The sequence below is a fragment of the Chiloscyllium plagiosum genome, chromosome 5 (assembly GCF_004010195.1).
Source record: "Chiloscyllium plagiosum isolate BGI_BamShark_2017 chromosome 5, ASM401019v2, whole genome shotgun sequence".
Classification (NCBI taxonomy): domain Eukaryota; kingdom Metazoa; phylum Chordata; class Chondrichthyes; order Orectolobiformes; family Hemiscylliidae; genus Chiloscyllium; species Chiloscyllium plagiosum.
The window spans coordinates 79,900,530-79,911,105 of record NC_057714.1 but is presented as its reverse complement, the minus strand read 5'-3'; the positions used below and the strand labels follow the sequence as shown (position 1 = coordinate 79,911,105).

Genomic DNA, 10,576 nt, shown 5'->3' with positions numbered 1-10,576 from the left:
GAGAGGCTGAACAGGCTGAGGATGTTTTCCCTGGAGCGTCGGAGGCTGAGGGGTGACCTTATAGAGGTTTACAAAATTATGAGGTGCATGGATAGGATAAATAGACAAAGTCTTTTCCCTGGGATTGGGGAGTCCAGAACTAGAGGGCATAGGTTTAGGGTGAGAGAGGGAAAGATATAAAAGAGACCTAAGGGGCAATTTTTTCTCGCAGAGGGTGGTACGTGTATGGAATGAGCTGCCAGAGGATGTGGTGGAGGCTGGTACAATTGCAACATTTTAGAGGCATTTGGATGTGTATATGAATAGGAAGGTTTTGGAGGGATATGGGCCAGGTGCTGGCAGGTGGGACTAGATTGGGATGGGATACCTGGTCGGCGTGGACAGGTTGGACCGAAGGGTCTGTTTCCATGCTGTACATCTCTATGATTCTATGACTCTAAATACATTATATGATCACGTCCTGTAGATACGGTGTTTAGAAAATCAGTTTCACAGACGATAAAAATGTATAGTTTTTTTTTGCGCAAGCAGATCTTAGTACCTTGAATAGTTTCAAATTTCAAAGCATGTTGTTTTTAATTGACCGTAAGAGACCATAAGATACAGGAGCAGAGTTAGGCTATTTGGCCCATCAGATCTGTTTTGCCATTTGATCATGGCTGATATGCTTCTCAACTCCATTCTCCTGCCTTCTCTCTGTAACCCTGATTCCTTTATCAAACAAGAACTTATCTATCTCAGTGTTAAATAAACTCATTGACTTAGCCTCCACAGCCTTCTGCTGTAACAAATTCCACAGATTAACCATCCTGGCTGAAGAAATTCCTCCTCATCTCAGCTCTAAAGGCATATACCTTCACTCTGAAGTGGTCCCTTCGATTTCTCATCTCTCCTATTATTGAAACCATAGAAATTTAGAAAATAAGTGCAGAAGTAGCCCATTTAACCCTTTCAGCCTGCACCACCATTCAATATGATAATGGATGATTATGCAATCTCACTGTCCCAGTCCCACTTTCTCTCCATACCCCTTGATCCCTTTAGCTGTGAGGGCCATGTCCAACTCCCGCTTGAATATATCTAATGAACTGACCACAACAACACTGTAGTAGTGAATTTCACAGGTTCACAACTCTGTGAGTGAAGAAACTCTTTCTCATCTCAGTCCTGAACGGCTTACCCCTTATTCTTAGACTGTGACCCCTAGTTCAGAACTTCTCCAACAGCGGGAACATGCTTCCCACATCTAGCCTGTCCAGTCTCATCAGGATTTTATATGTTTCTATAAGATGTCCCCCTCATCCTTCTACATTCCAGTGAGTACAAGCCCAGTCAATGCAGTCTTTCTTCAAATGTCAATTATGCCATCCTGGGGAAACAGTTTGGTGAACGATAGTAGGACTCCCTCAATAGCAAGAATGTCCTTCCTCAGACTAGGAGACCAAAACTGCACACAATACTCAAGGTTTGTGGCCTCATCAAGGCGACGTAAACTGCAGCAAGACATTCCTACTCCTATACTGAAATCCTCCCACTGTGAAGGCTAGCATGCCATTAGCTATCCTCACTGCCTGCTACACCTGCATGCCAACCTTCAGTGACTGTTCCACCATGACAGTCAGGTCTCATTGCACCTCACCTTTCTCTAAACTGGCACCATTCTGGTAATATTCTGCCTTCCTATTTTTGCCACCAAAACTTATAACCTCACATTTATCCACATTATATTGCCTTTACCAAGCATTTGCCCACTCACTCAGCCTATCCAAGTTACTCCTCCTCACAGAACACACTGTCACCCAGCTTAGTGTCATCTGCAGATTTGGAAACATATAAAATCCTGATGAGACTGGACAGGCTAGATGTGGGAAGCATGTTGTGAACACTGAATCCTACTCATCCCTGCCTATTGCTCTGAAAGGGACCTATTTATTCCAACTCCCTGCTTCCTATCTGCCAACCAAATCTCTATCTGTGTTAATACAATACCTCCGATACCATGAGCTTTCAATTTGTATGTGACCTTGTCAAAAGCCTTTTGAAACTCCAGATATACAACATCCCCTAATTCACCCTTGTCCACTCTCTGGTCACATCATCAAAACGTTGCAGTAGCTTTGTCAAGCATGATTTTCCTGTAGTGAATCCATGCTGACTTGGACCGATCCTATCACTGCTTTCTAAATGCTCAGTTATTACATTCATTATAATTGACTCCAGTATTTTCACCACTGATGTCAGGCTAACTGGCCTATAATTCCCCATCTTCTCTCTCTTTTAAAAAGTGGAATTACATTAGCTACCTCCAGTCCATTAGAAGTCTTCCAGAGTCTACAGAATGCTGGAAATTGATCAATGTGTCTGCTATTTCCAAGTCCACTTCCTCAATTACTGTGGGATGCAAGGCATCAAGCCCTGGGGATTTCTCAGGTTTTAATGCCATCAAAATCCCCAAAACCATTTCTTAACTAATAAGGATTTCCTTCAGTTCCTCCTACATGTTTGACCCTCTGTCCCCGAGCATTCCCCCTATATCCTCCTTAGTGAAGACAGATCCGAAGTAATTCAACTAGTCTGCCAACTCTTTGTTGTTTTTATGAATTCACCTGATTCTAACCTCTGTAAGGGATCTACATTTGTCTTCATCAGTCATTTTCTTTTTACAGAAGCTTTTGCAGTTAGTTTTTATATTTTCTATAAGCTCACTCTCATATTCGATTTTCCCCTTCCAAATGAAACCAGATGTCCTCCTATGCTGAATTTTAAATTTCTTCCAGTCCTCAGATTTTCTGGCCAATTTATATACCTTCTCTTTGGCTTTTACACCATCCCTTAATTCTCTTGTTAGCCATCATTGTACCACCTTCCCTGTTTTACTCTTATGCCAGAGATATACAGTGTACATCCACTCTATCAAAGCCACTCAGTAATCTGTAAGTTTCAATTAAATTTCCCCCTCATTCTTCTAAACTCCATCAAGTACAGACTGAGAGTCCTCAAATGCTCCTCATGTGACAAGCCCTTCATCTCTGGGATCATTCTTGTAAACTTCCTCTGAACTCCCTCCAATGCCAGCACATCTTATTTAGATTTGGGGCACAAAGGTGTTCCAAATTCCAAACACGGTCTGACCAGAACCTTGTACAGCCATAGCTGTACATTCTTTCTCTTGTCTTCCAACCCACTTGAAATGAATGTGAAACTGCTTGTGCCTTCCTGCCACCTGAATCTGCATACTAACCTTGAAGAGAATCTTGAACTCGGACTCCCAAGTCCCTTTGTGCTTCATATTTCCGAAGTCTTTCCCCGTTCAGAAAACAGTCTGTGTCTCTATTCTTTCTATCAAAGTGCATAACCTCACACTTTCCCACAGTGTATTCCATCTGCCACATCTTTGCCCCTCATTCCCCTAGCCTGTCCAAATCTTTTTGTAGTACCCCCAGTTTCCTCAGCATTACCTGCCCCTCCAACTTTCTTTTGTCATCTGCAAACATAGCAACAATGCCCTCAGTTCATTTGTCCAGATTGTAAATATATAATCTGAAGAGATGCGCTCATGACATGGACTCCTGCAAAACTAGTCACCAACTGCCATCCTGAAAAAGCCACCTTTATCCCTACTCCCTGACTTCTGCCAGTCAGCCAATCCTGTATCCATGCCATTATCTTGCCCCTAAAATCTTGGACTCTTATCTTGTTTAGCAGTCTCCTGTGCAGCATCGTCAAAGGTCTTTAAAAATATGAATAAATTACGTCCACTGACTCTCAGTTCTGTAACTGACTCGATACCGCCTCAGAGAATTCTGGCAGATTTGTCAGGCATGACCTTCATTGATGAAGCCACACTGACTCAGATCTATTTTACCAAGGACTTCCAAGCACTCTGCAGTCTCATCCATAATAATGAATTTGAAAATATTACCAGTTACCAAGATCAGGCTAACCGGCCGAGTTTCCCTTCTGTCTCCCTCCATTCTTAAATAGGAGTGTTACATTAGCCGTGTTCCAATCCACTGGGACCCTCTCTGATTCCAGTCATTCCTGCAAGATCATCACCAACATCTCTAAATCTTCTCAGCCTTGAGCTTCAGAACTCTTTGGAGGGTTGGGGATGGGGGTAGAGAGTATTCCATATGATCCATATTATCTACTTTCAGACCTTTCAGCATCGCCAAAATCTCCTTATTGATGACCACTACACTCACCTCTGTCTCTCTTCAAGTTCTGGTATGCTGCTGGTATCTTCCATTGTGAAAACTGATGCAAAATACTCATTCAATTTCTCGTTCATTTCTATGTTCCTCATTACTTGTTCTCCTGCCTAATTTTCCAGCATTCCAATGTCTGCTCTTGCCTCTCCCACCTTTTATATATCTAAAAAACTCTTTTATATTACTAGCTGGCTCTCAACTTTCATCTTCTCCAACCTTATTTCTTTTTTTTTAATTCTTTGCTGGTTTTTAAAGGCTTCCCATTAATCTTCACCACATTGTATGCTTTCTTTTGTTTTTATGCTGTTTCTGACTTCCCTTGTCACCCATGGTTACCTCATGCTCCACTTTGTATGATTCTGCTTGCTTCGGATGAATTCCTGTTGTGCAATTTGTTCAAATAACCCTCAGACACTCTTGCCAATGCTGCTTCACTGTCTTCCCTCTTCAGCTCCCCATCCAATCAACCCAGGACAGCTCCTCCCTTACATCTTTGTAGTTATCTTTGCTCAGTTGTAATGATGTTATAGCTGATTCCAGCTTGTCCTTTTCAAATTGCAGGGTGAACTCATATGGTCTCTGCCCTCTAGGGGTTCCTTCACCTTAAGCTCCCTAATCAAGTCAGCCACTTCACACACCACCAAATCCAGAATACGTTCCCTAGTGGAGTGTACCACAAGCTACTTCAAAATCCATTTCGTAGGCATTTCAAAAATTTATTTTCTTGAGATCCACTACCAACCTGATTTTCAGTCACACTGCACACCAAGACCCCATGATTATGGAAATGATGTTCTTACATGCTTTTTCTATTCCAGATTTATTTACTTACTCACATCCTGATTTCTCTAGGAGTCTTGTACTCAATTTCCATCATGTTTTCCTTTACAGATCCCCTTTCAGCAACATCGGACCTACCGATTTGAATCTGCATTACAAACTTAATTACCTTTTATCATATACTTATTGCATTTAAGTACAACACCCTCAGTTCTGCATTGCCTGCCCTTTTCTCACAGTTGTTCCCTTATCCATTGTGGCTGAAGTTAGTATGGAAAGGGTCAGGAATCTATGTCCTATTACTTGTTCTTGGTCCTCCCCATTTAACTTTTGCCATAAGTTTCCATGCAACCAAATCCTCCCTCCCACTCCAAAATTATTATAGCCCAAGCAGGGAGAAGAGATAGACTGATTTGTACTTCTCTTCAAATAAGGCTTCCTTTATTTTAAAAACATTATTTCCTAAGTGAAATACAGATCATAATCATTAAATGTTTCATACATGAGTATATACTTCCCTCCCATTAATAGACTTACATTTGCCTTATCTCAACTTGTAATAAAGGTTGATATATGAAAACCCTATTTATATAACTTGTATGAACTTTGAAAAAGTGACATATAGCCGTTTGTGTGGTTGTAGAAATAAATAGCTAACTTGAGAGATTCTGAAGGACTGCCGATCTTTTTAAGCTTGCAAGGGCTGGTTTTCATAACTTTATTTGCCTTTGACATTTTGTTACTTCAATTTGTTCTTAATGCATGAGTGAGAGACCCTTGAGAAAGATCATATGATATTCACAGACTTCAATAGTCAGTAGCCTCAGAAATTCACCTTAGGCTGTAATTACCATTTAACAAACATTTGTGGGATCACTTGTATGATTTTAGTGGTACCTGCCTTGCAGTGAGATGAGGAGTTGAGCTATTCTGCTTGAATTGGTTTTATGGCTAATAACACTACACAAAGCAATACAGAGCCACTACTATATTACTCATGACAGTTTTATCCCTTTGGCCAGAGACTCCAGTATTTATTACAAGATTGATCGACATTTCAATGGAGTACATGTTGCCCAGATAGAAGTGTTACTGTTTTACCATCTCCAAAAGGTGGTTAACAGCCACTTGACAAATGAGTCACAAGCATTACATCACTAACCAGTTTTTGGTGTAATCGCCTTGAAGAATTAAAGAAAAATCTTTAGAAGATGAAAACATAACTAATACACTTGCATATGATGGGAAACCTCTACTGGCGTAAACTATTTACATTAATTCATTTCAATTATTTTGAAAAAAAAGATATAATATAATGCAGCAAAGAAGACTTGAACCAGCTCTAAGAGCTATCCAATGAATTTCATTTGCCTGCACTTTCTCCTAGCTTGCAACACTCTGCTTTACAAGCATGCATCCATTTCCCATTTATACGTACAACTGAATCTGCTTCCATATGCTTTCAGGGAGTGCCTTTAAAATCATAACATGGTACATCTAATGCTATTTATTGCAAGTCACTCTTTTAGTTAATGACAAAGTATGTGATATTCAGAGTGTAGTATATTTGCTAAACATTTGTAGAGGTTATCACTGTACTCTGTACAAAATACCAGACTGATAGCTGAAGCATTAATTTAAATAGCTTCATATTATGTAGCATGTACAGAAAAATTACTCCAATTTTAAAATAGCTGCTCCATATAGTACAGATCCACATATAAGCTGAACATGTTTCCTCCATTCTTTAGGTTTACTAATACTGAACTGTTCAAAAATCAGTAATCAATCACCCAATGTAGAACAGAAAACAATATAACTTAACATTACTGAAGGTCTTCTGGTTTGAATAATCTAACACTTTTACCAGTGTTGAAATTAGAATCTTAAACTGGAGATTTTATTTATATTCTTCCACAAAGTTCAATCTATATTAAAATTAAGTTTTAGTGGAGTGTCATAGCAAAAGCCCTCTGTTTCTAATGAGAGAATAAATATTTCACACTAATAACTGCTTGAGAAATGTTACATAACTTTTATTCATTCCATGTTGATTAATAACTTTACAATCAATACAAATACAGTAATTGCAAACTGGTTACAAGTTTGACCCTGCAAACCACTTTAGGAAGTCAATACATCTTGGACAGCATATAAAAAAAGTCAGTGAAATGGTAAGAAACAGATGGTAACAAATGTTAGTAATGATAGCTAAACTATAAAGATCAGAAATCTCTTATCTAACCAATTATAAAATCAAGGTGGCAATTTAGTGGCAACCAGCCACCTGCCCGAATACCAAATACAGAACGTAATGAAGGAGGTATGACAGTAACAAACCAGCAATTGCAAAAAAAATTGCAATAAAAAGTCTCTTAAAAAAAGCATTCTTCAGAAAAAAACTCTCCAAAGCAGAGATTAAACATCAGTTGTTTCCAAACATCAGAAGTTTAAATTTTTTAAAAAAAAACTTGCCTAATGAGACAATGCAGTCCCATTCAATCCTATGGTCTCTTATTTCCAATAAACCTGATTAAAAATTCAGGTGCCCCGCAACCTTCATTAGTTTGAGCTCAAACATTTGGTAAAACATTTAGGAATTCACACATTTAATTAAGGCGTTACTTAGAGTTGATTTTATGATCCGTTTTAAAGTGCTGTTAGCCCAATCAATGTGTAAGCATATAAATATAAATAAGAACCATATTAACAACCTTTACATTTCTACTTCTTACTAGGCTTGCTCATATCAGTTTCATCAGCTTATGCACAAAGTCTTAGGTTCTGAACGGAACCTTTTATCAATAGTAGTATTAGGGAGGAAAAAAAATCACTTAAAAACATCCATTTTGCTCAATGTACATTTTTGAAAGAGAAGCTGCCATGGACTTCGCTAACTCCTCGTCTCGTTTCCTCTGAACATGTGTTTGCGTGCACCAGGTTTCATACTCTGGGTTGGGTAGAGACTGATCAAACACAGCATCGTAGTGTCCATTGCTTAACCAACTCAACCATATGCTGGATTTTGATTGATCTTCTGGGCCGAGACAGTGCACCATGGTGGAAACGGTTGGGCTTTCCAGGCTACCTCCTGTCGTCAAGTATATATTAACGTTCAGCATTTGACTCATAGTAAGTAGCTCTGGGTAACCAGCCCAGGCCCCATCCTGGGCAGCGTTGATTAAAAACTCCCCAACGTCCCCTTCGATGATGGGGTTAAACTCGTCCAAGTGATCTGCGATGTGATGGACTGTCTGCTCTCTCAGCTCCTTGTGCATGTTCTGGTCGCCGTACACAGCTTTACTGACGGCCCTGTACAAACAGTTGCCGTCTGGAATAATATGGAACCTGTACTTCTGTCGCTCCCGCAGGTAACTGTTCTGCTTCTCCACCTCTGCCAGGTAACGCGCCACCTTGTCGTTTTTCTCCGCCCTGTTCTCCACCACCAGGTCCACCGTCCTGAAGCCACCGTCGAGTTGCCAGGGGCGGCTACTCTGCTGTTCATCGGCCTCCGGAGCCCGGCACTCAGGCCCAGGCCCAGGCCCGACCCAGTCCTGGTACCCCCGCTCGGTGCTCTCACCGTCCGACAGGTCGAAGGCGGTCTCCGGCCCTTCCGAGGCCGCCTGCAAGTTCGTCTCTGCCCGCCGCTGCAGGCCGTCGCCCGGGATCCGATCCTGGGGCCAGGCTGAAACTTTCCGCGATCCTTCCGCCAGGATGTCCTCCGCCCAGGCGCCCCGTCCCTGATGGGCTGGAGCCGGTAGCTCGGCTTGCGCTCTCTCGCTCAGGATCTGGATCGGCACCATCCTCTCGAGCGGCCGCAGGGGGATCCTGGCGGTGGAAGTGTAGATGAGGGAGGCCGGGGATGCAGATGATGGAGCCGGGCCCGGGGGCAGCAGTTCGCATGACGAGAAGGCGGGCATGGCGGCGGCAGCAGAGGAGGAAGCGGCGGCAGAGGCGGGCTCAGTCTTCACTCCGACACTCGGGCTCTCAGCAGGCGCTTTCTCTACCCCTGTAGTGGGCACTTTGAAGGCGGCGCCGGGGTAGTGCGTTAACACGCTGCTGTAAAGGTGCATGTCGCAGCTGCGGCCCCTTTTATAGCGGCCTCCGGCTGACGATGGCGGTTAAAAATAGCCGCTGTCATCACCAGCTCCCGGAACAGCCCGAACCGGTGGATAGAAGATGGCGATGGGATCCGATCGGATCCCCCTCGTTCACTCACTCCCGCCTGCTCGCTCTAATTCCAACTGCGACACTCGGGCCTAACTTTATCCCCATTACGTCAGCGCCGCTCCACTGAAGACCAGAGGTTTCTCCACATCAAAGGTACATCGTCTCGGCCGAGACCTTTCTGGAAAACACTCGGTTCCTGCTCCGGTTCCCCGCCCCGGTCCTCCCCTTTTGGGCGGCTTCACCTTGTTTACTGCCACCGTGTTGGAATGTGAGCTCCGCACCCCCAGGGCTTTTGGTAAAACCGTCCTCCGCCTCACTAACCACCTGCCCACACCCCAACACCGCCAAACCCAAATCTCTTTCCCCTCTCGCTGCCACCCTCCAGTCTCTTCCTCACCTCCACCTCCGAGTCTCTTCTCCTCTCCAGGTGTCTTCACTGCTACTTCTCTTCCCCTTCAATACTCCCTTTCTTAATCTTTCCCTTCCTCTCCCATTTCCACGCCCTTTTCTGCCCTCTAAGCCCCTCCCTGACTTTTTTTGCAGTCGCTAAGTCCCTCCATTCCTATCCCTTTTCCAGCCTCTAACATCCACCCTTACTGCCTCTTGCCTCTAAAACTCACCTTTCTCCCCATGCCCTCTCTCTTCTATTAATTACCACCCATTTGTCCAGTCTGCCTCACTTTTTTTGCAGTCTCCTCCCCATTCACCCCTTATCCAGCTTCCTGACCTGATCCTTTTGCATCCTGCCAAATGTTGTCACCTCCCCATTCTCACCCTACCCCAGCACTGGTCTCTCCACTAATACCTCCTCCCCAACTCCATCTCATCCCTAACTCCCTCTCCTCTCCTCCAGTCCCTCACCACTCCTTTCCCAAAAGATCTCTCCAGCCCAGCACCCAATGCATTTTTGCAATGTCTCCACACCTTTTCCAGCATTCTACCTCACCTGTTCTCCACCTTATCCCTGATAATTCTCCCCTTTTCCGCCAGAGCCCCCACTCACCATCCCTGAAGTGCTCAGACTTAGGCATGTTTGTTTAATTTTTGTCCGAAAATTGTTCAGTTCACAGCAGAGGTAATGGGTAATGTGGGACCAATAATGTATCACCATAACCAACAGGATTAAAGGATTGAGAAACAAACAGGAAGGACTGAACCTAGGTGAATTCAGTGTCAATTCAGATACAGAAAGAGAAATCCATGTACCACGTGGGACACAGTGCTTTATATCCTCCTCCAATTCCATTTGAATGTAATCCCCTCTTCCTCTCCCTAAAGCCCTTTCACTTTTTGATGTTAGCATTGCCTTTAACAGGCTTTACTTCTAAATATTCAATTGGCCACATTGGTGCTTTGTGGACAAAAAAATGTAGTGTCCCCATATAAAAAGAGAGAAATCCAGAAGAAGGAAAACT

General features: G+C 43.0%; 1 protein-coding gene and 1 long non-coding RNA gene across 2 annotated transcripts in view; both read right to left on the bottom strand.

The window, feature by feature from the left end:
• Window positions 1-10,055, bottom strand: part of LOC122550038 — a 44,241-nt gene extending 34,186 nt beyond the window's left edge. The window contains exon 1 of the long non-coding RNA XR_006311728.1: window positions 9,559-10,055. This is a non-coding gene — a long non-coding RNA (uncharacterized LOC122550038). The remainder of the gene's footprint in view (window positions 1-9,558) is intronic.
• Window positions 7,004-9,565, bottom strand: LOC122550036 (OTU domain-containing protein 1). Its single transcript, XM_043690461.1, has one exon. The coding sequence runs from the start codon at window positions 9,062-9,064 to the stop codon at window positions 7,826-7,828; it is 1,239 nt and encodes a 412-aa protein (XP_043546396.1). The 5' UTR covers window positions 9,065-9,565; the 3' UTR covers window positions 7,004-7,825.
• Window positions 10,056-10,576: the final 521 nt, after the last annotated feature.

Bases quoted from the DNA above. Each gene is read 5' to 3' on its own strand.
- LOC122550036 (XM_043690461.1), bottom strand. From the start codon at position 9,064: ATGCACCTTTACAGCAGCGTGTTAACGCACTACCCCGGCGCCGCCTTC.